The 23,829-nt window shown below is 37.4% G+C and overlaps 4 protein-coding genes across 5 annotated transcripts; 3 read left to right on the forward strand and 1 right to left on the reverse strand.

Annotated features, from left to right (window-relative positions):
* Window positions 1–148: 148 nt before the first annotated feature.
* On the forward strand, window positions 149–4,932 carry LOC103965081 (uncharacterized protein At4g19900-like). 2 transcript variants are annotated; one of them, XR_007257762.1, is made up of 5 exons: window positions 149–1,661; window positions 1,752–1,901; window positions 2,764–2,860; window positions 3,393–3,527; window positions 4,086–4,228. XR_007257762.1 is itself a non-coding variant. In XM_048582750.1 (5 exons), exons 1-5 carry the CDS (start codon window positions 289–291, stop codon window positions 4,756–4,758), a joined length of 2,040 nt encoding a protein of 679 aa, XP_048438707.1. In that variant the 5' UTR covers window positions 155–288; the 3' UTR covers window positions 4,759–4,932. The 2 variants fall into 2 exon arrangements, 1 of the variants encoding a protein (XP_048438707.1); XM_048582750.1 differs by lacking the exon at window positions 2,764–2,860 and adding an exon at window positions 4,572–4,932 and having other exon boundaries at window positions 155–1,661; window positions 4,086–4,280.
* A 1,605-nt stretch (window positions 4,933–6,537) lies between these two features.
* Window positions 6,538–7,930, reverse strand: LOC125476522 (protein EXORDIUM-like 7). Its single transcript, XM_048582751.1, has one exon. The coding sequence runs from the start codon at window positions 7,885–7,887 to the stop codon at window positions 6,874–6,876; it is 1,014 nt and encodes a 337-aa protein (XP_048438708.1). The 5' UTR covers window positions 7,888–7,930; the 3' UTR covers window positions 6,538–6,873.
* Window positions 7,931–11,541: 3,611 nt separating this feature from the next.
* LOC125476523 (pentatricopeptide repeat-containing protein At4g19890) lies at window positions 11,542–14,448 on the forward strand. Its single transcript, XM_048582752.1, has one exon. The coding sequence runs from the start codon at window positions 11,838–11,840 to the stop codon at window positions 13,971–13,973; it is 2,136 nt and encodes a 711-aa protein (XP_048438709.1). The 5' UTR covers window positions 11,542–11,837; the 3' UTR covers window positions 13,974–14,448.
* Window positions 14,449–14,733: 285 nt separating this feature from the next.
* LOC125476524 (glutathionyl-hydroquinone reductase YqjG-like) lies at window positions 14,734–17,066 on the forward strand. Its single transcript, XM_048582753.1, has 6 exons — window positions 14,734–14,890; window positions 15,494–15,711; window positions 15,798–15,974; window positions 16,100–16,324; window positions 16,433–16,561; window positions 16,679–17,066. Exons 2-6 carry the CDS (start codon window positions 15,505–15,507, stop codon window positions 16,907–16,909), a joined length of 969 nt encoding a protein of 322 aa, XP_048438710.1. The 5' UTR covers window positions 14,734–14,890; window positions 15,494–15,504; the 3' UTR covers window positions 16,910–17,066.
* Window positions 17,067–23,829: the final 6,763 nt, after the last annotated feature.

Consider the following 23,829-nt stretch of genomic DNA (forward strand, 5'->3'; position numbering starts at 1 on the left):
ATTCAAAATTTTCAAGCTTTTTTTCATTCGTTTTCTTTATTTTTTTGCAAAGTTGACGAAAATTCTAACAAAGTTGACAAAAATAATTATAATTGCATATTTTGATGAATTGAAATATCAATGTTAATGAATATTCAATTAAGAAACCACTGCATCAATTTGAAAAAAAATTTAGTGTTCCGAAAATTACTCTAGCTATAATAACTGAAGACCTGCAACTGGATCTCTCTCCTCTCACTGCCCTCCGCCGATGACACCCGATTCCGTTAACCCCCAAACAGACCCAAAATGCTGAGAAGTATTCGGCCCCGGCGGCCCCACCGACCCTGTTACGGCGTTTACATCTGCGCCGTTATCTCCGCTCTCCTCCTCCTCCTCTCCGTCTCTCTTCTCTACACTCGCCTCTCTCACTCCCAATCTTACCACTTCCAGCACCGCCACCAGAACCCCGATGCCCAATACGACGACGTTTCTCTCACCAACCCCCTCGTTTCCGACGAGGGCAACGACGTCGGCTCCATCGCCACCGAGGACAAGATCGACGAGCTCGACGACGTCGTAGAGGAGACGCCCAAAGACGAAGAGGTAGACGACGAGGACGACCCCCAATCGGAGATTTCGCAATCTAGAGTTTCCGGGTATGTATTCGATCACGTGACTGGGGTTATCAGGAGGGGTTTCAATAAGCGTAAAATTGAGGATTGGGAGGAGGATTACAATGGGTTTAACGTGGGATTGGGTGCATTGGATAAGAGCAAAGTGGCATTCGGATCGGACGATGTGCCAGTGGATATGGAGGTGCGGCGGAGGATGAGTGAGGTGGCAGGCATTGAGGACGCGCTTTTACTGAAGGTGGGGAAGAGGGTTTCGCCGCTGAGGGATGGGTGGGGGGAGTGGTTTGATAAGAAAGGCGATTTCTTGAGGAGGGATAGGATGTTTAAGTCCAATCTGGAGATGCTGAATCCATTGCAGAATCCAATGCTGCAGGACCCTGATGCGGTTGGGATTACTTGGTTGACAAGGGGTGATAAGGTGCTGCAGAAATGGTGGCTGAATCACTTTAAGAAGGTCCCGTTTCTCGGGAAGAAGCCATTGGGAGTTTCGGGGAGGCCCCGAGAAGTGAAGCTACGGGAAAATGGTAGTGAGGGTAGGAAAATGGAGAGTGATAGTGTTGACGGTGTTGTGAATGGAAGGGGAAATGGAATAGGTGTAGGAACAGAACTTGATGAAAATGAGAGTAAGGGGTTGAATTCAGGTTCAAATGGAAATTCTAGTACTGATAGGAATTTGTCTTACATGAGTAATGTGAGTAACAAAGCAATTGGGAACACCGTTGAACAAACTAGTGAGTCGGATCTGGATCAAGTGGGTGGCTTTAAGGATGAGTTTTCAGGTTTTATATATGCAGATGGCAAGAGATGGGGTTACTATCCCGGTTTGGATCCGTTTTTGTCATTCTCCGATTTTGTGGATGTGTTTTTCAGGAAGGGGCAATGTGAGATGAGGGTGTTTATGGTGTGGAATTCTCCCCCCTGGATGTATAGTGTAAGACAGCAGCGGGGGCTTGAGAGTGTACTGTCCCGTCATCGAGATGCCTGTGTTTTAGTGTTGTCTGAGACAATTGAGCTCGATTTCTTTAAAGATAACTTTTTGAAGGACGGGTACTTCTTCAAATTTTTCTTATTTTGATACATTTATTTGCTGATCTGCTAATGTTCATTTTTTGTACTGAGGAAATTCTTTTTTTATAGTTACAAAATTGCTGTTGCTATGCCAAATCTTGATGAATTATTAAGGGATACACCGACCCATATATTTGCTTCTGCCTGGTTCGAATGGAGAAAGACCAAGTATTATGCTACTCATTACAGTGAGCTTGTCCGCCTTGCTGCTCTCTACAAGTAAGTTTATTTAATTGTAGAGACGTCTTTATATGGGTCGGTCAATTTTATTTTATTTTTAAATCCAATTGGGACTAATGTGAACATGATTGGGATGGAACAAAATAGTACCTACAGTCAGATTTGGGACTTTCTTTGACATACTTATCATACCGCTGAAGATAATGAATGAGAAATCTAAGTTCTTGTCAATTTACTTTAATCGTAGTTTAAGTTTGACTGTAGCTATTCAACCATGTCAATCTGATATGCTTATGTAGGCACAATTCAAGGCACTAACTTTCATCTTTCCTATCATCAGGGTACACAAAGTTCAACAAGATAGAGTTGTGTTAGGATTCATGATTGATGTTAAATGCACAATCACATTCAGCTTTCGGCTAGGAACTTTCAACAGTTCAGAGCAGGAACTTAAACTAAGGGCTAAAAGCCTAAAAGTTTTAATATTTACCCCCTACCAATCAGTGGAGGAAATAATTGGTAGAAATAGGATCAACGGAATATTTTAACTTGGTAGTTTCATTCATTATAGATATATCAGAATGGAATTCTTTCCCCTTTTATGTTTCTGTTTATCCATTTTATATTAATCTGGTATCTCATAAAAAAATAAAGAGATAAATTCTGTCAATTTGGCTTAGAAGAAGACTATCTGGCTGTTACTTGGTTAAGAAGAAAACTACAGCCATTAGCTGGACCTGCGTAATTGTAGTCACCCTTGCAATAATTTTCAAACATTCTTGGAGTGGGCACTATTAGTTCTCCTTGTAGTTGCTAATGCTTTGAAAGGAGTTTAAACCTTAATCTTTCTTAATTGCATTTCATTTCTATACAATCATTTTTTATTTGTTTGTTGTAACAGAGCTGTGTGCTATAATTTTGTTGTAAAGAGGGAAATCAAGTGGTTTCTTTTCCTTTTCTGGAGTGGAGCGAAGTATGAAATATTGTTTCTGCAAATTGTAATTCCTCTACCTGAATTTTTTGATTTTCCTTGCTCCATTTTCACTTTCAGCAAAAATTCTTAACAAATAAATGAGCTGAAGAGCTTTCATGGTATGTGCTTTAGCGTTTGAGTTTTAACAAATCAATGAGCGCCATTTTCACTTTCATCAAAAAATTCTTAAAAAAATAAATGAACTCAAGAGTTTTCATAGTATGTGCTTGAGCAGTTGAGTTTTAAAAAGACTGCAAGTTTTGCTAGATGAGCTTGATTCAACTAAAGAAGATTTAAGTTTCCTGCTGAGCATATCATGGAAAACTTATCGCATGTGTTGAATTTTTAGGTTCAGAGTTTTCATTCTATATGTTATATGCCAAACTTAAGCATGGCCATTGTCATCCTGTCTGATATGATCTGGTTCTGTGTTACGTATTGGATTTTAGATGCTGATATGTGTAAGCTACGTTAAACAGAATGGTGCATTAAACATAACTTCAACATTTTTCTGTTAAGCATAAAGATCTTCCTAACTTCATTTGTTGCATTTGCAGATATGGAGGAATATATCTTGATTCTGATATAATAGTTCTGAAGCCGTTATCTTCACTTCACAATTCTGTTGGTAAAGAGGATCGACCTGCGGGAAGTTCTTTGAATGGTGCTGTAATGGCATTTAATAGGAGGAGGTATGAACATGACTTCATCTCTAATTATGGGAATCAAAGTACTATTCAGTTGAAATCATTTTGAAACAGAACAGACTTGTATTTATCATCGAATTTTAATAACGAGGTTTGTTTTCATTTTTTGGTTGGTTAAGTGTGCTTTTTATATGGGTGCACTGCGTAGAGTACTAGAGTTCTCACCTACTGCTGTCCCTTTACCTCATCCATCCTACTGGTTTAGGATTCATAAACAGGAGCTTTCAATGATTTCTTCTTGACATTACACCAAACCCTAAACCCTTAACCCTTGACCCTTGAAAGTATCTATATTTGTTTGTGTGTGTACTGGGCTATATGTTTGCGTGTTTTATGCGTCTCAAAAATTCAAAATTGTTTTGAATTGTAAAACCTTTGTTGTGTAAACACCAAAGAAAGAGAGTCCAGGAGAATCACATGGAAAATTAGGAAATTGAGTTATATTTGAAATTTTGAGTGGCACTGATGAGGAAAATTGTAAACTAGTATATTTGACTTGTATGAAAATTTTGGATTTGATATTTGCTTCACTTTTCCATGCAGTCACTTCATAATGGAGTGCTTGAAAGAGTTTTATATGACATATGATGATACTCGTCTGAGATTTAATGGGGCTGATCTTTTGACAAGAGTTGCACGAAGGTTTTTGAGTGGTCGTAATAAATCAGTTAGACAGCTGGAGCTGAAAGTGCAACCTTCTTTTGTATTTTTCCCAATCACCTCTCAGAATATCTCAAGGTAATCTTATATGAATTCTTTTCCAATGCGAGAGGAGTGTTGTGGGCTGGAGTGCCAATCGATCCACCTTGATTGCTACTCATTTCCTACAGCAGTCCTGGAACATTCATCCTGCATTGAAGAAAACCCCATCTTCTGATATTCTTACGTTTACGAGTTTTATATTAGGATTCATGCTGGTGTATTTATTCAAATATTCTTGACCTCTTGTTCTTCGATGTAGCAGTTTTTAACTTTTGGTTTATAAATCTCCCATGCGCTTTCCTCCTAACTCAGTTGATGTGGAAACAGATACTTCACTGCACCGTCAACAGAGACTGAAAAGACTCAACAAGATGCCCTGTTCAGAAAGATTCTAGATGAGTCGTTAACATTCCATTTTTGGAACAGCTTGACGTCTCCTCTCATTCCAGAGCCAGAGAGCGTTGCAGCCAGGCTTATTGACCACTCTTGTATCCGATGCACTGATGTGTTGTGAGTTAGCATAATACTCTGTTTGGTCAATACTGAAAGGGCCGGATAACATTGCAGGCTTATCAAGTTTTCACTCCGGCCTATGTTCACTGATGTGTTGTGAGTTAGCATAAATACTCTGTTTGGTCAATACTGAAGGGGCCGGATAACATTGCAAGCTTATCAAGTTTTCACTCCGGCCGATATTTAGAGGATAAGTATTTAACCTGTATTGGTGATCTGTCTGTTGAGGACATGAAAGCGTAAGCTCGTTCATGCAGTTGTAAGATCGTGTATCTTCTCTGTATGCTCATGAAAAGATAGAGTTCGTTACTTTGTGAAATGCTGGTGGAATCTCTGCTGTATCTTGGAAAACCTTTTTCACTCAAGTTAGTTAGGCGGCTCTTAGTCTCTGTCATTTGTCTTCCGAGTATAGAGCATCACCGGTTAAGGTTTGAATGCAACGTTGGTTCGGCCAACTGTTCACCTGTATTGAAGAGATTTTTTGTTAATAGTTTACATGGAAATATAGAAGGATGTCTTATTCTTTGTTATATACTCCTCTCTCTCTCTCTCTCTCTCTCTCTCTCTCTCTCTCTCCAATGTACATAATCTTAGGGGTGGGCATAAAAACCGCCAAACCGTAAAACTGCATTGAACCGTATGAAAAAAAAAAAAAAAATAATCATGTTGACTAGGAAAGTCAAATTTGATTCAAAAATCGAACCGGACCGTTCAAACCGGTTTCAGTTCTGATTTCGAATGAACAAGAACTAGCTGGAATCGAATCGAACCAAACCATTTTATGAATAACAAATTAATTAATTTTATATATATACACACATATGTCATGGTATAATAGGTTGAAAAATTAGTTTTACCAAATTGCAAAGTAGTGGATCCCATCCCAATTAGGGCTCACTCACCTCACTCACAGCCTCACATCCCCATTCCCCCATTTCACACAGGACCCCTCTTCCTTGTGGACGCTCTCCACGATGGAACTTCTCATGCATCAATGTCTTCCACCCAAATTAATTCTGCTGGAGTTCCACTTGAACAACAAACTTTGGGGAATAACCTGTTAAAGGAGGAGTTTGGGAGTTCTCTGCCATTTCAAACAAATTGGCGGGTATTTAATAGCTTCTGTGATTTTTTTTAATCTGTAATTGGCATGCTCGTTAGCTTATATCATATGGGCTTATTGATACAGATAATTGCTGAAATGAGGTGCAATGCTTCTTCCATGTGTATGCCCTGGGTTTTTATATCTTATAAACAGCATGGATTTCTCAAATTATGAAATAAGAACTACGTTAATTTTCTAATTGTTACATTCTTTATCCGGTTTCCTTTGGGAGACAATTGTTCCATAAGCATGATTACTCTGATCAAGTCTAACTATTAGTTAGACATTGTACATCGTGCTTAGGACTTCTAACAATACTAACATGTTCCACTCACACAGCAGAAAAGAAACCTACTATCAAATGTTATATCTTATATTTGTTCTTTGGTATCTGTCTTCCAACTCAATTTCAATAATTAAGTAAGGCTACTATCAAATGTTATATTGTCTCCATTTAAGCTTAGTATTTGGAACCGTAAATCGGCGAGAACCGAATCGGAACTAGAGTAGACTGAACAGTACGGTTCTAGTAATAAATTTAAGTAGAATCGCACCAAACCGAATCGTTGATATTTTCCGATTCCGGTTCCGATTTAAGGGTGGAACCGCATTGCACCGTGCCCACCCCTACGTAATCTTATTTATTCATATGGCGCTACAATTGCAAATAGTTCCTTTACAAGGGCACTGTATTTCTACAACAATGATGCATTACATAAAAAAAAAAAAAAAAAAAGAAAAAGCAGCCTATAAATAGAACAAGCAAAGCATGAAAGTGCTTTTGTCTAGTCTCCTTTAAAATCGCTAATAATTCCCAACAAATCAAGCAGGCCAAATCCCCAATCCCTTTACCAGTAGGGCCATCCACCCTTTTGATTCATTAGATTACATCTCTCTCTCTCTCTCTCTCTCTCTCCCCTTCCGCCTCTGACCTCAAAAGCAAGAAAGAGATCCATAAGTACTTTTGCACAAAAGCATTAAGCAGCTGTTAACCACAGTTCCTTCCTCCTCCTAGTCCATAGCATTGGGACCAAAGCATCTTCTTTTAACAGGGTTCCAAATCCACTGCACCAGAAACTTCCTTCCTTTCACCCCATTCACATTGAACCCATTTCCCCATTTGTCCTTTGAAACAACCCCTACATACCCTCCACCCCCACCACTCCCATACACCCCCATACACAAGTCAGCAATTTCTGTAGGTGCAGTCGGATCATCACCTGCGTACCACGCATTCACAAGCGGGTTACTCGATACCTCCGCTAGCTCATGAGCTATCACACTTATCATCCCATCAGCGCCCGCGTCCCCATTGGGCGCGCGCATAATGTTGTTGCCTCCAGGTGTGCCTGGTGGCGGCCGGCCTGAGTACTTGGGCCAGGCAAAAGGGTAGGCGCAGACGCCCGGACACTGACTCCCGCTATAACCCACCCATGCATACGGCACAGTCACACCAACTAGGGTTGGAAATGTGAAGTAGTGAAAACCACAAACCGCCCTGCAGAAGTCTTGAACCCTAACATCAGAAGAGCTCAAAATTAAGTAGACCCCGTTTCTCGGGTTGAGAGGCAAGGCTCCTCGATGTGAAGTGACGGCATTTTTTATGATGGACTGCATCGAAAGGCGGCTGAGATAGCTTCCATGGGAGTAGGAAGAATCGTAAAACTCGCCGGAGAGAGCAATGGTTCTAGTGATGTTTGAGCCAGTCTGGTCAGTGTAGAGCCTCACAGTGCTCCACCAATCAGCAACAGAAGGGTACGGAGCAGGAGAGGAGAGAGAGTAGACGAAGTCTCTAACGGTGGATTGGTGATTAGGGTTCCACTGGCCATACCATATAACATAAAGGTTGATAGGAGAAGCAAGGACAGGACCCATGTGGTACTGAAGGTCCACCAGATCAGATGAACCCTCGTAGTTTTTGGCCTGGTTGAATTGTCTGTTTTGGCTCCATGAATATTGAGCCAAAGTTGTGGAGAAAAAGAGGGAAGAGAGGAAGAAGAAAGTGCAAAGTTCCAGGTTTTGCATCTTTAATGGTATGTGGTGTTTGTGAGTGGTGAGAGCGGGGAGGTTCTTATAGATAGGGAAAGTTGAAACCAATGAAAATAAATAATGGGGTGGGTGGTGATGAGTAGTTTTTTGCATGTTTGCATAATTTCAAGGTCTTGTCTACTTTTTAATGATAACTATGCTGTTCACCTTTTCTTTTCTTTATGGGAGCCTTTTTCTCTTAAATATACACTCTTATTTATTTTTTACAATAGAATCTTAAGAAATTAATGAAGAATTGTTGTTTAACTACGATTTAGTGGTATTTCTTTTATATTTGTAAATGAGAGATTTTAAGTTTGATTCTTGCAAATAAGACTTTGAATCACATTATTATGGCTAGCCCAGAGACTTAGCCTACTCTAGAATTAAGTAACAAAAATAAATGAATAATAAGATGTGTATAAGGAGAAAGCAGGTACAAATATTTTACTCGATTGTTATTTTAATATGTAAGCTCTATTTTGAACGGATAGAACTATGAGCGCAAATTTTATTGCACTCAACTGTAATGACACTATATATAAGGAGTTTTGTGTTCTATAGTTTGGGTTTAAAGTGTTTCTTACTAACATGATTAGGTTTAAGAGACTAATTAATGAAATAAAAAGAACTCTCTAGTATTCTTATTCCCATATTAATTAGAATAAAGGTGTTATGCTAATCAACCTTTCTATGTATAAAGCCTACACTTAGGGTAGAAGATTGGGATCATAGAAGAAACTGTTTGTTTGTCCCCAAAACAGTTATGGCACTAATTTTTATATCTGATTCTCTTCTCTTTCTCTTAGATTTTTCTTGTCTTTCCATGTAATTTGATACTTCCATTGGGTTTGTGTATGATGATAACCTTGGTTATTGCCAAACTTCACAAACTTCACATCTTCTTTTAACACAAAACTTATGCTTCAGTAGTTGGCCACATATTATGGTTCTAGCTCATAAACTAAATTATCATTTGGGTAAAATAAGCAACCTGACTATCTTCCAATGATTTAAAAAAATCACCATTTATTTCAGTTTACCCTAACAATTGATAATATTTTGTGAGAAACGCTTAACGAGTCAAAAAAAAAAAAAAAAACCGCTTAGCTGATAGGCTATGGTAGTCAAGTACAATAACAATCAGGTGCCTAAATTTTTTTTTTTTTTTCTTCAAAACGGAGCTTTAAGTGCTTTTGATGTTTGAACTAATCAAGAGTTTTAAGCACTGCCAATTATCCTTAAAGAAGAATCGTCCCACACGGTTTTCTATCTTTTTTCAATCAGAAGTTAAAACACTCACCAAACTGTGATTAGGATTCAGGATAAAGTTGTTCACAAGAATAAAGAAGAAGAAGAAGAAAAATGATGAGGGTCAAATCCAAGTGTCAAAAAAATGAATGATCGGTGTGGAAAAAAGCAAAGTATGGGATGCCTTTCCATAATTTTCTCCCTTTTCGACTACACCCCTTCCTTTTCATGATCATTGACTATATATGTTCTTCGTTTGCATTAGTTAATAAATCAAATGCATGATGTAGTGTTTTCTTATGAAATTCCTCAGAAAAATTCAAAGACCAAATTGTTTTCTTTCTCAAAAAGTTAATTTATGTAAACCAGTGATAGTAGTTAATAGCAACAAGAAACACTTAAAAGAATTCAATTACAATATATATATATATATATAGATATATATTAGCTTATCAAATATATAATAGATGGGCAAGAGTTTTTTTTTCTCCTTCAAAACGATGCTTCAAGTATTTTAATTGTGAAAAAAGAGTTTTGAAGAGCTGATTTGTGAATCATGCATATATAAATGTCTATCAAAATATCAGAAGTTTATGGTTAAATGTATTTGCATTAATCATGCAAATTGTGGGAGCATTGCATATATTCAACTCTCATCAGCCCTTAAAAATAGGGCTGGATTGGATTCTTAAAGGAAAATGCTCAAAAGAAGGGAACTGTGTGTTGTTGGCTTGCTGCCATTTAATCATCACAAAGGTCTTCCACTTGAGTGCCAAATGCCCCAATGCTTTTTGGAGTTGGATTCTCTCACCTCCTATTCTCATCAACTTCCCTCCTTTCTTCTCACACTTTATTTTTTTGTCTTATTGTCTCTATAAAAAAATCAATATAAGATGTTAATGTGGCTTAATCGTAATCGTTTAAGTAAAAGGAAAGAGAAGGGGAGAGAATCCTCAATTTGATTTATTAGTTCAAGTAGGAGGGGAAGGAAGGGAAGAGAGATTAAGAGGGGATAATCTCATGCTTTTCAGATACCCTTGCGAGAGGCACTCAATTTGGTTTATTAGTGCATGTCTTGCACTTTTTCATGGACTATTAGAATGGAAGGTTTATTGATCTGAAATATCACAATGCAACACTAGAAATATGATAATTCCCCTGTGAATTGTGCCAATCCCATATACGGGAGGTTTTTCATGTTTGTAAGTACTTTTAAAGTTCTAAAAACGTTTGTAGCATTTTATACGTTGAAAGCACTTCTTGCAACATTGGTAGAAAAACTTAAAAACACTTTTTGTGATAATCACATGTTACGTGTTTTTCTGGAAGTAAACTATTTTAATTAAAGCGCTTATAAACAGAAGTGACTCATATTGCAATAGTCATATACAAACCTTAGAAGTATTTTATAAACGTAATTGGATTATAATTTTTTAGTGTGCTTCTACTATAAGCGCTTTTGAAGTGCTTCTAATAAAATGCAATCCTACACAAACATCAAACATATTTACCATATAAAAGGGAAGAACAACAACAACCACGCCTTATCTCATCAAGTGAGATCGGCTGTTAGGAATCATATCATAGGATTTAACGTGAAGAACAAAGTGTCGGTTTTCGACTACCTCACGCACTCCCCCTTCTCCTTTATCCGAGCTTGGAACTAGTAACGTAAGATAAACTTACACGGGTGGCGTTTACCATATAAATGGGAGCATAATGAGAAATTAAAAGCTAGTGCACGACAATCTGAGATAATTTTACACATGCGGAATTTACCATATAAAAGGGAGCATAATGAGAAATAAAAATCTAGTCACTACAATATGAGATAAACTTAGACAGGAGAAGTTTACCATACAAAAGGAAGCATAATGCAAAAATAAAAATCTAGTGCACTATATATGTTCATTACAGCATCATAAGTACCCCCAAGAGAATAATTACAATGGATTATGGTGAGTTTTTTTGTCTTTTTCACCATAGCTAGAAATGGTGGTTAGATGGATCTTGGAAGATATTAATTTTCTTGTAAATGAATGTGATTTAGTTAATGTTGTCATTACATTTGCTATAAAACTAGTCATTGCTAATGAAAGGTGAAGTGTACCTTGAAAATTTTGGAAGTTCACATGCAAATTAAATAAGTTAGGTATACATTCAGTATAACGAAACCAACATTTTTGCCTTGTGAGCTCAAATCCGGTCACATTTTTTTTCTCACATATGAATTTAGGGTGGTGCTATCAACATACTCATTTTTCGGTCGTCGAAATGAATAAATTGAAGAAAATCAATGAATCAAAATTAACAAGAGTGTATAAGAGGTAAAAAATAGTGTGTGAATAGCACTATCCTAAATTTAACTTATACTTTCACATTGTATGTATTAGGGTACTAGAATTAAAATAATTAATCTGATCCGAAAAGAGTGAATAATACACAATTGTACATCAACAGATTCAAATCTATAAAATTACAAAAATTAATTGCAGCCATAAAACCAATAAACAAATAAAAAAGAGTTCTGATTGCTAGAAATATGTTCATCAAAGAAAAGCCCAATATTCAAATTCGTCCAGGCCCGGCCCGTCCAAATTAATGAAAATAATAATTCAAAGGACAAAAATAAAATAAAATAACTTGAAAGCTACGAAGATTGGTGGGCAGTGGAACCAAACGAACTGAGAAACTTCATGGTTTCTCTGCGAATTCTGAGAACCCAAGAACTCCAACTGAAGCTATTATCCCCTGCTTCAACCCCCATTTCTCTATTCTACACCCTCTTCTCTCTCAGAACACTCTCTTCCTACACTCACTATGATGACCAAAACTCCACTACCACTCCCACCGCCACCGCCGCCACCGCTTCTTCTCAATCGCAGTCACTTGTCAGCTCGATCTGCTCATTGGTATACCAATCCTATTCCCCGCAAACCCATCTGAGATCTTCGCCTCCGAAGCTCAATCTCGACTTAAATCCTGAATCTTTGACCCACGAGCAGGCCATTTCCGTCGTTGCTTCACTGGCTCAGGAAGCAGGTTCCATGGCGGCGCTGAGTTTCTTTTACTGGGCAATTGGGTTTCCCAAGTTTCGATATTTCATGCGGCTTTACATATTCTGCGCAATGGCGATACTTCGCAATGGGAATCTGGATAGAGCCCATGAGGTGGTTCATTGTATGGTGATGAATTTCGCTGAGATTGAGAGGTTGAAGGAGGCTGCTGATATGGTCTTTGAGATACAGAATCAGGGTCTTGCGTTGAGTACTCGGACGTTGAATTGTGTTCTTGGGATTGCTTGCGATTTGGGTTTGGTTGAGTATGCAGAGAATCTGTTCGAGGAAATGTGTGACAGAGGTGTGTCTCCTGATTCCTTGAGCTATAAGTCTATGGTTGTTGGGTTTTGTAGGAACGGGAGGGTTTTGGACGTGGATAGGTGGTTGAGTAAGATGCTCGAGAGAGGTTTTGTTTTGGATAATGCATCGTTTACTTTGATCATAAACATGTTTTGCGAGAAGGGTCTTGTAGGTCGAGCGTCTTGGTGTTTTGATAAGATGATTAGAATGGGTGTGAAGCCGAATTTGATTAATTTCACGACGATGATTAATGGGTTGTGCAAGAGGGGCAGCATTAAACAAGCATTTGAAATGTTGGAGGAAATGGTGAGGAAAGGTTGGAAGCCGAATGTGTATACACACACAGCATTGATTCATGGGCTCTGCAAGAAAGGCTGGACTGAAAGGGCGTTTAGACTGTTTCTTAAGCTTGTCCGGAGCGATAATCACAAGCCAAATGTACATACATATACTGCTATGATCAGTGGATATTGCCAAGAGGACAAAATGAGCCGCGCAGAGATGTTATTGAGCAGGATGAAGGAACAAGGATTAGTTCCTAACACCAACACGTATACTACTCTAGTTTCAGGGCATTGTAAAGCTGGGAACTTTGAAAGAGCATATGAATTTATGGATATAATGGATAAGGAAGGATTCCCTCCTAATATCTATACATACAATGCAGTAATTGACAGTCTCTGTAAAAGGGGAAGGGTTGAAGAAGCAAATAAACTGATTAGAAAGGCCTTTCGCCGAGGATTGGCAGCTGATAGGGTCACGTATACAATTTTCATATCTGAGCACTGCAAACGGGCTGATATTAATGGGGCCCTGGTGTTTTTTACTAAGATGGTGAAGGTTGGATTGCAGCCTGATATACATTTGTATACAACTTTGATTGCTGCCTACTGCAGGCAAAAGAAAATGAAAGAAGGCGAGAAACTTCTTGAGTTTGCTGTCAGGGCTGACTTGATTCCCACCAAGGAAACCTATACATCCATGATTTGTGGGCATTGTCGGGATGGAAATATTGCTTCTGCTATTAAGTATTTCCAAAGGATGGGTGACCATGGTTGTGCGCCTGATAGTATTACTTACGGTGCTCTGATAAGTGGGCTCTGTAAGGACGAGAAATTGGAAGAGGCTCGTAGGTTATATGATACCATGATGGACAAAGGGCTATCGCCCTGTGAAGTCTCTAGATTTACATTAGCTTACAAGTACTGCATGAAAGATGACTCTGCCGCTGCTATGGTTATGTTAGAAAGGCTAGAAAAGAAGCTCTGGATCCGCACAGTGAATACATTAGTCAGGAAGCTTTGTAGTGAGAAGAAAGTAGGGATAGCAGCATTGTTCTTTCATAAATTAGTAGACAAGGACCAAAACGTGGACCGTGTGACATTGGCAGCGTTTATGACAGCATGCTATGAGAGCAACAAGTATGCTCTCGTTTCAGATTTGACTGAGAGGATCTCAAAAGGAATTGGCTAGCAGCTGAAATATATTGAAAACTAGCTGTTTTATTGGCTACCAAAATCTGGTGGCCTTCAGAAGTTGAACTGGTGAAGCAGGTCTCCCGTTCATCGGTGATGACAGCGTTGGCATCTCCATTTGTAAGTGAAAGGGTCGAAGCGCAACTGGCAGGCTAAGCCAATGATTCTTCCTGCTTCCGCCATGCAATCTTGTTGGATTTTGCCTTCTTGTTGAGTTGGAGAAGGGGATAGTTTTTCACCTTATCCATTGTAATGAGGTAAAGCATAAATGGCTTGAAGGGATTTCACATTAATCAGCAGTGTTTGAATTTATGGCATATACTTCACAATAACGTTACGGGAAATGATTTTGACACCTTTTTTTCCCAGTTTGCTAGCCCGTGTTAATCTTTGAAGTGTTTTGAGATTTTAAATAATTTTTTTGTATAATTTACGTGGCACCATATTATTGAACTTCTGGGTTATGTATTTTACCACATCAGCTTACTAACATAAACATTAACAGAAGTCTAACAAAAGGACCAAATTGATGTGCGGCAGTGAAACTTAGAGACTAAATTGATCAATTAGTTCAATTTCAGAGACTATTTACAATAAAAACATCTCAACCCCCATTTAGAAAGCCCCACGTGCCATTCACGTGTGACGCAACAGCTTACGACTTCGACCCAACAGCTTACGACTTCAACGCAACAGCTTACGACTTCAATCTTCAAAGCGTTGATTCATGGCACATTGGCTTATTGGCATGTATGTGTGTGTATATATATATATACACACACACACGACGCAGACAAAGAGGAAACAATACACCGAGAAGACTTCCAAAATTTTTATTTATAGCTACCGGGTCTGACCGGAGCTACATCTCCTTCTCCCAGTCTCTCCCGTCAGATACTCCCCTTGAAGTTGAAGGTAACCATAAACTTTTTTCATTTATTTAGAGTCGTCGGTTTGATAACCATTTCAGTTTTTATTTTTGAAAACTAAAAACTCGTTTGGTAACTGTTTATGGTCGTTGAAGCAAAAACATTACAATACTAAAAACTCGTTTGGTAACTGTTTATGGTCGTTGAAGCAAAAACATTACAATTCTTTTCAGTTGGATTTCATCTGAGTTTTAGTTGCTTGTTTCGTTGATCGATTACTGTAGGTGTTCTTGTGTTTTCTTAAATTGATTCATTTGGTGATTGTGAATTGTTCAATAACTGTACAGAACTGGAAACCAAATATGAACAGGATTAGTTAGAACTTTTTCAAGAAATATTATTCAGTGGGTTAAGAATTTTACATAGATCGTCCATTGACTACGAAGAACAAAGAGTGTGGCTTAAGTTTCATAGTCAGGCTTTGGAAGGGTAAAAATTTCCTTTGAGTTCTAATCAAGGTTTGACTTTCGAGTTGTAGCTGGATTGAAGACTGTAGGATGATATATATATATATATATGCTTCAAGTCATATAATTTTAATCAAACGATAGGAAGGGAAACTGATTTCTTCGTGTGTTTGATTCTTCAGACCTCTATCAGATGGCTCAAACTACGGAGATATCACAATCCGGTGCATTTTTGAGAACTGCTTCTGTATTCCGTAACTTCATTTCACGGGACCCAAATTCGCAGTTTCCGGCAGAACCTGGGAGATATCATCTGTATATCTCATATGGTTGCCCTTGGGCTTCTAGGTGCCTCGCATACTTGAAAATCAAAGGACTTGAGAAAGCCATCGGCTTTACGGTATAGCACTTTATATTAGATTATTACTAATTAGATTTTCATTGTATGAGACAAATTAATCTTGTATATATGCTTGTTTTGCCCAGTCAGTCAGACCAACATGGGGAAGAACAAAAGAAACCGATGAGCATATGGGGTGGGTTTTTCCTGCTTCAGATACCGAGGTAGCTGGAGCTGAACCGGACCCTTTGAATGGAGCAAAAAGTATTAGAGAACTTTACGAACTTGCAAGCACACAGTACACCGGAAAGTACACGGTTCCAGTATGTTCACTCATATTATGTGGCCTTCTCATTTTTCTTTTCCCTTCGCTGTTGTTATTCTGGTTATCCCTCTCTTAGATTTTTGACTTTCTGCAACAAAGTGATCGATCTTTTTACTTTTGTAGGTTCTATGGGATAAAAAACTTAAAACAATTGTCAACAACGAGAGTGCAGAGATTATTCGTATGTTTAATACTGAATTCAATGATATAGCCGAAAACGCATCTTTGGACTTGTATCCTCCTCACTTGCAATCTCAAATCGATCAGACGAATGAATGGACATATGACAAGATAAATAACGGTGTCTATAAATGTGGGTTTGCGAGGAATCAGGAGCCTTATGAAGAGGTATATTTTGCAAGCTGTAATTACGACTCTGCAGGTTCTGGTGTTTACATTATCTTTAAGGACTATTTGTGCCATCGAAAATTCATTGTTTAATCTTTCTCTTCTCAGGCTGTGAAAGAATTGTTCGAAGCTTTGGATAAATGCGAGGAGATACTTAGCAAGCAACGATACTTGTGTGGGAACACATTGTCTGAAGCAGATATTCGGTTGTTTGTCACTCTTATAAGATTCGACGAGGTACTGATACTTGTTTCCTCAATCAAGATTTTATATTGTCAGAAAAGTCTGCCAATTTCTTCTGCACCCACGTCGTTACATTGTCTTTAACAATACAATTTTTCCCATTGATGGCAGGCTTACGCAGTCAACTTCAAGTGCAACAAGAAACTGATACGAGAATACCCAAATTTGTTTAACTACACGAAAGATATCTTCCAAGTTCCTGGAGTGAGCAGCTCTGTCAACATGGATCACATAAAGATAGGTTATTACGGCCTTCTGGCTGTCAATCCATCCGGAATAGTTCCTATCGGCCCAAATATCGACTACTCTTCTCCTCATGACAGAGACAGGTTTTCTACATAGTTTGTGTACACTGCAGCTTGGAGACCAAACTACATATCGCTTGTGTGTTGAGGTTGTGTGCTTTTGTTCTATTTGTAACGTGTGTTTTTGTACTTTTGAATCTTGCATCTTAACTTCTAGTCAATAAGAATTGAGCTCTATCTAGTTAGAACTTATACATCATGCATTTCTCTCCCTCAAAATACATGTTACTAAATCCTGTTAACAATGCGATATTTACATTCCCGTTTTTGAAGTAGTTTATCATACACTTGAATACGATGGATTAGGATTTCTAATGTTCAACATATGTTGCAATTAAGGCTAAAGTAGCACATGATCATTGGTTCAGCGACATTCAGTCCTTACTTTGTTGAATGAGGTGTTGAATTTAGATCTTATGAAAGACTGATGTAGGTAAGCAGAATGACTTCACTCAATACATGTAAATCAAAACTGAAATTTCATAAGAGTCAAAAAGTGTTCCAACTGTTACTAGAGTTGAACAAGAATATGATCCACAACCACAGTTAATCTTTGGTAAACTGTTAATTAACCCCCACACGATTCACCTAAACAAGAATATAAATGTTATGTGTTAACCCTAGTTGAACAAAATTGTTGGGGATGCTCTAAGTTTTCTACATAAGATCACATGATGGAGAGCAACTTTCGTGTCAACAAGTATCATCGTCATGATGAATCGTCCATTTATTTAAAGCACATTAATGGCTAAGAGATTTCCAAAATGAATGATTTTTTGCATTGTGATACTTAAATGATGATAAAAGAATTCCAAAACCACAAACCGAACCGTTCGGTATGGTCCGATGTAGTTTGTGTTTTGGTTTTGGTTTTCAGTTCCAATTGCCCACTCCTAATTATCGCTGTCTTAAATCGAAGCTCCCTCCTCCTTCTTCCTTCATTTGTAAACGTAGATCAGAGAAGGTATTGTAATCTCTCTCCTTATTTGTAATACGCAAAGAGATAAGATTGTCCTCTCTCTCCTCTCTCTCTAGCCCTCTCTCCAAAATCAATTCAATGTTGTAAAATCTCCTTTTGATTTTGGTTTTCTGTTGAATTTTACTTTGCGAAGACTCGCTATCACTCTCTTAACAAAGTGCCCCAGGCAAGTAGTCACTCTTCTTCTTATGTTTCTGGTTTGATTTCTCTGATTTTTTTGCATCTCTGTTTCGGAAAATTAAAGCAAACGAGTTCAACTGAGAAACCCAGTTGTTATATTAAATACATTCTAGACATCTAGAAAAAGGGTTTATTGATTAGTATTGTGAAATCCCGTTCTCAGATTACACTGTTATAATTTAGGTATTTGTATTATTGAGATTTTATATTATTTTTCGAGAAAGTATACTAATTTATTTGAAACTAGACTTCAATTAAACTAGTTACGAAGAGTGAAGTTTGAAAAATTATTATTTACTCGTAGACCTTTTGAAGTCACAAATAACATTTTCGAATAGATCTCAAGTCCACAAACGCAGAGGTGAAAACCGTTTGCAAGTTCGAATTATAACGGTATAATTACGAACGTTTGAAATTATGAACTATAGATTGTGGGAACTATTTAATTTCCGTGTGTGGGTTAAAGGTTAAGTTAGTTTAATAAAGGGGCTTTTGGATCTAGGTCCAAAAACTTAGGTAGTTTTTGGGACCAAGTCCAGTTATCCAATTACATATTTTGATATCAATTTTGCCCCTTCAGATAAAAATATTGAAATTCTTTAATTTTTTTTTATCATTTATTCAGTTTTTAAATTTTGAATATTTAAATACTCAAACTAAAATATTATCTAGTAACTACCTACCATTTATGAAGAAAACAAAACCGATATAATCTAGTAACCAGCTACCTATTGTATAGGAAGAAAATGCTTTATACCTACAAAGCAGATATGATCTACCTGCAAAACAAAAATAAACTACCTATTGTATTGGAAGAAAAATGCTAGGAACCTACATGGCGGAACATAAAAATATAAATATGATATAATATACCTCTATTAAAGGAACGAATTTGGAGGGAAGAACACAAAAATATCATCCATGAAAAGAAGAGACAAAAAAGAGGAGGATTGATAAAGGGAATTGTTTGGAAGAAGGAAAAAAGGAGGGATGAAACGGATTGGTGGTTGAGGATTATATGGCTATAACTAATCCTACAATTAAGGGATTAGTTAAACCACAAATTATCTCATTATTAAGAAATTTTGTGTATTTACTACAATTCGTAAGTCTAAGGGGTAAATATGGTACAAATCACAAATAAATATACATGGAATCTCAATTATTGGACCTATTTCAATGAAGTGGACTAATTCTACTAATGGCTCACAAAATTGGATCTATATCAAGTTATCCCTTTAATAAAAAGGGAACCAATCAGATTTTTAAGGAAGATAAAACAGCCCAATCAGAGAAGGGCAAGGAAAGGGAAGGACAGAGACCCGAGTTGGGTCATTTTTGACCCGCGAAACTCCAATTTTGACCATGTCATATTTCCTTCATCCGAACTCCGTTTTGGGTGATCTTGGTGTCCATGGAAAGCCCTTGATGAGCCCTACATCTTTGCAGTGTTAGATTTCCCAATTACTTTCCCATTTTTCCAGTTTGAAGCCACAAACCCACGGGTGTTCCGGCAGCTCTATCCCTTTTCCTGGTGGCTCCATCAAGTTTCACCGTCCATGACCACCACCAAAAGACTCCCCTTAACCCCAGGAACAAATCCCAAGCGGTGTTGGAGGCGTCGGAGTCGATTGGAAGCCGAATTCTAAGCAGACCCACCTTAGGGTTCCAGCGGTTCGTGGCCAGTTTGGGGTGTTTTTTGGCCAAATTGGTCTTGGCCACAAGTATAAAGTTTACTCTACTCATTGAGATCTTTATTTCTGTAAATTTTGGTAATTTTTAGAAATAGTTGGATTTTTCCCGCGAGTTAGGACGGCCAGCCAGGAGGCCGTCGATGTCATTCTTAGGCTAAATTAGATGCCTTGAGCTCAGTTTTGGTAATTGTATGACATAAGTTGATGGTTGGAACCTAAATTCTCTACGATACGTTAATTGGTAAAAGTGTGAATCAACGATCCGACCGTTGGAACGTCACCAAACTTTAACATAGGTGATATGGTTATTATCTTAATTTCTTATATTAGTATCATTTGCGAATATGAATTGGTATTATAATTATGATTTCTATTGAAATGTGAATTTTATATATTTAGCCATAGACCTATGCTAATTAACTATGATTTGGCTTTGTGTATTGATGTTATGATATATATATATATATGTGTGTGTGTGTGTGTGTGTGTGTGTGTGTGTGTGTGTTTGATTAACTTTTTAATAATGTGAAAGATAATTATGATGAATGTTATGACAATTATGAGATCTAAATATTGTTTGATAATTATCTGGATATGTTTGCCAACTGAATACCTATGTGAACTTAGCATTACTACCTAGCATGAGATGAAGATGGAAGTCAGGAGATGAGTTGGGTACTTTATTAGATTTTTAGTAGAATTAGTAACTAAGGGAATTCCTTGTGTTGTGCTCCATATAGTCAGATGATGGTTGATATATGGAATCAATAGCAGGTATGCATATAACTATGTTAATGTGTGATGATGAGATTGCACCACGTCGTTATGGTATATGGATGGTCTTGCTTGGTATATCCGCGATGGGGGACCATACGCATTCTAGAGGTGATAATGATTGGTTGTACATGGTATATTTTTAGGCAATCATATTTGGTTTGGTTCCATTAAGTGGTTCGGAACCCGAGGTTGTTGAATTTTGTGGAGTGGACTAAAATCCCATTGTTTGGAGAAGTAGGCTTGGCCTAACTATGTAACTCTAGCCTTAGTTATATATATATATATATATATATATTTGTGTCAATTGTTTCGAGAGTCTTGTGAATTAAGTTAGAAAAGATGTTGGACGTCTGAGTGACTCCTTCGGGAGATTTCATAAGGTATGAATTTAGAAGATAAGGGAATGATTGTTATTACTTTGATCAAACTAATTAATTAATGCGGCTAGAGAATAGTTTTGTGTTTCGTCGGTTCTTAAATATGATGTATGTTGTGAATTGTAAGATCATGATGAGACATAATGATTTATATGTTGGATGGGAGAGAAATCATGTTTTCATGGGGGTTGGTTATGTAGCATGAGTCTAGGAATTACATGTTGTCAGGTTATAATAAATGATTGAGGAATGCTATGCTTTTCTACTTGAACTTAGTAAAATAAATGTCTGGTTTTGTGGAAATGAACTACGAATGGCTTGATCCCTATTTGAGGGTACATAGGCAGTCTAACGAGGAGGTTAGATGCAGCCATAAGGTAAACGAAAGATTTCTTTGCAATTTGATTCTCGAATTGTGATTGCCATATTCCTGAGACGGGGTATGTGAGTTATACGAGTATTTGGGTGACGTCACGTGTCGATCCTAGACGTATGTCGGGATCGGGGCGTGACAAGTATACCTCCGGTGTTGGTATAAGGTCAGGACTATGGTCGTCTGTCTTCGGTTTGCCTGGGTTTTTATGTTTTTTTTTTTGGTTTTGTGATGGAATGGATGAATGAAGATTCTTACAGTTGGAACCAAATTTATGCACCACCATTTATGATGGAAATGCTCAAACTTGTTAACCTGTAAAAGAACAAACCGGCGTAAGCAAGCCTAGGATCGCGGAAGGGAAGTGTGTCGGTCAAAGCCCAACAGTCAAGTGTGTAAGTAATATTAAAACTCAAGCAATAGGTAAGAGAATAAGTATGCAGAGATTGCGTTATCAGAGATAACTCTAGAAGGTGTACTTATACCAGTCGAGGAAAGAACCTTTTAGGATAGTAGAATCCTTATTAAACCAGAAGAATCCCAGAGGATATCTAGGAAGTGCATATTACATCCTCTTAGAAGTGTGAGTACTTGTGGCGCTGAGTCTATGAACAAGATGATGGTGGCACCACTGATCCATTTAGTCAGCTTTGCAATGGAGGCTGCTGAGTCAATGACTGGACTTCTGAAGTAGGCATAATCCAATCCGTCTTACTCTGGCCTTGAAAAATTATGTCTCACCCTTACTTTATCAAGTAAAGATTAATAATTTTTTTCCAAACTCTCAGACTGCTTACTAGGGCTTTCCTCCAAGTGTTTCCAAAAGAGGATACATGTTATAGAGTTTCTTGCAATGATACTGAGGAGGGGTGGTGATGAAAATTATGGAACTTACAAGATAGATGTACAGTGAAGAAAGTTCATCACTATGAAATTTTTTTGGAACATAAACTGTAAAAAAGATGATATGTGTGATGTATTATATACACGTTACCTACTATGAGGAGGAAGACAGATTAGTCAGAAAATATGCACCATGACTAGTGAAAAGGAGAGGAATGGAGGTCTCTATATATAATTATGTGTACATAAAGCTTTAGCTCCACACATAAACTCACTATCACTTAATTCCTTCATGTGACTAGATAATCACTTTCCGGATTCAGCATAGAAGATTATATTTTGTAGGCTACCAGGTCTCTATTAAAATTGTATTTAATTATTAGAATCACTATTCAGACAACTTATAGCAATTGTATTGATCCCAATTTTTTATTTTTGTCTTTTTGAATAAGTGGTGTTCAATTTTCATTTTTGCTATTGAAATGATGTTATGCATTGTTATATCTGTTTAGGTCATTATTTCTATAGTTATAGATAGTGTTCGTGAGCATTTATAATTTGCTTGGTTGGGATATAAGTTTAGTTTAAGTAATATTGATTTTTATTATTTTTTTCAATTTAATGACCTTTTGTTTTTCCTCAATATAGACAACATTAACTTGGTCAAATTGCCTCAGTTGCTCTCAATGTTCCTTTTTGTGTGTGTTTAGCGCGGTTCATTTATGAATCTACCCCTAGTATGCATGTGTTGGCAATCGTGGAAGGCAGATGAATTGTCTCACTTTCAACTTCTCTGCTTCCATTCCTTTCCTTCTTTTCTCTTCCGACTCTCTCTCTCTGTGCGACTTAGTTTGATTTTTTCGTTGAATTTGGGCACGACATAGTTCAAGATCATCACTACAAAGTGGTTTTTTTCCCGTCTTCAACTCTACCTCTTCCTGGTTGCAGCCACCCCAAAAGCTGGACATCCGGCCGCGTCGCCCCTCTCCATCCGACTTCCCCCTGTTCTCTCGCTCAGTGGGTATGACAATACAATAGGTATGGAAAAAAATTTGGCACTTAATTGTTCTACTTAAAACTCACATTCACACAAAGCTGAACTGCCTTGAGACCTAAAGCCTCCAGGCAGAAAATTTGTTTTGACAAGTTCCTTTTTTTTTGTGTTCTCTCAAACGCCTTTTTTTGAAAAGTTGATTGGCCAACCAACCTCTTGTATAAAGGTTGCTAGAATGTTTTGAATAATAAGTTCATAATGTAGGCGGAAATTTTTGGATGATATTTTGACCTGGCTACTTTGCATTATTTTGGTTGTAGCATACCAAGAATCCTTTCGTTTTTTTTTTTTTTTTTTTTTTTTTTTTTATATCAAATGATATGCGTGTCCAAATGCATTTAAAAGTTTCTACATTTACTTAAACATTTATATTTTCTGATCTCCAAATACACTTTGGATGAACTTTAGACTTTTGATATATATGGATGCAAATAGAATTTTATATACTTCACACGTTTAATACAGTTTTAAAACCCAAGGCATCACCCGGGTTCAATTGCTAATTATAATACTAATAGGTAAATTGGTGTATCAAAAAAATTTACATATAGGTAAATCAGTTAAATGTTTTATATTGGTAGGTGTTTGCAAATGGAAATTAGACAAGCATAAACAAAATATTCTTTATCAACCAAAAAAAGAGCGAAAATACTATTTAATGTTCTATCACACAAAAAAAT

This window comes from the organism of the source record quoted next, unplaced genomic scaffold, assembly GCF_019419815.1.
Source record: "Pyrus x bretschneideri cultivar Hongxiangsu unplaced genomic scaffold, Pyrus_bretschneideri_v1 Contig19, whole genome shotgun sequence".
Classification (NCBI taxonomy): Eukaryota; Viridiplantae; Streptophyta; class Magnoliopsida; order Rosales; family Rosaceae; genus Pyrus; species Pyrus x bretschneideri.

Coding starts and splice junctions, on each gene's coding strand:
- LOC103965081 (XM_048582750.1), top strand. CDS start 289: ATGCTGAGAAGTATTCGGCCCCGGCGGCCCCACCGACCCTGTTACGGC. Junction 1,902..3,392: donor CGCCTTGCTGCTCTCTACAA/GTAAGTTTATTT, acceptor TTGCATTTGCAG/ATATGGAGGAATATATCTTG. Junction 3,528..4,085: donor ATGGCATTTAATAGGAGGAG/GTATGAACATGA, acceptor TTTTCCATGCAG/TCACTTCATAATGGAGTGCT.
- LOC125476522 (XM_048582751.1), bottom strand. CDS start 7,887: ATGCAAAACCTGGAACTTTGCACTTTCTTCTTCCTCTCTTCCCTCTTT.
- LOC125476523 (XM_048582752.1), top strand. CDS start 11,838: ATGGTTTCTCTGCGAATTCTGAGAACCCAAGAACTCCAACTGAAGCTA.
- LOC125476524 (XM_048582753.1), top strand. CDS start 15,505: ATGGCTCAAACTACGGAGATATCACAATCCGGTGCATTTTTGAGAACT. Junction 15,712..15,797: donor AGAAAGCCATCGGCTTTACG/GTATAGCACTTT, acceptor TGTTTTGCCCAG/TCAGTCAGACCAACATGGGG. Junction 16,325..16,432: donor ATCAGGAGCCTTATGAAGAG/GTATATTTTGCA, acceptor TTCTCTTCTCAG/GCTGTGAAAGAATTGTTCGA.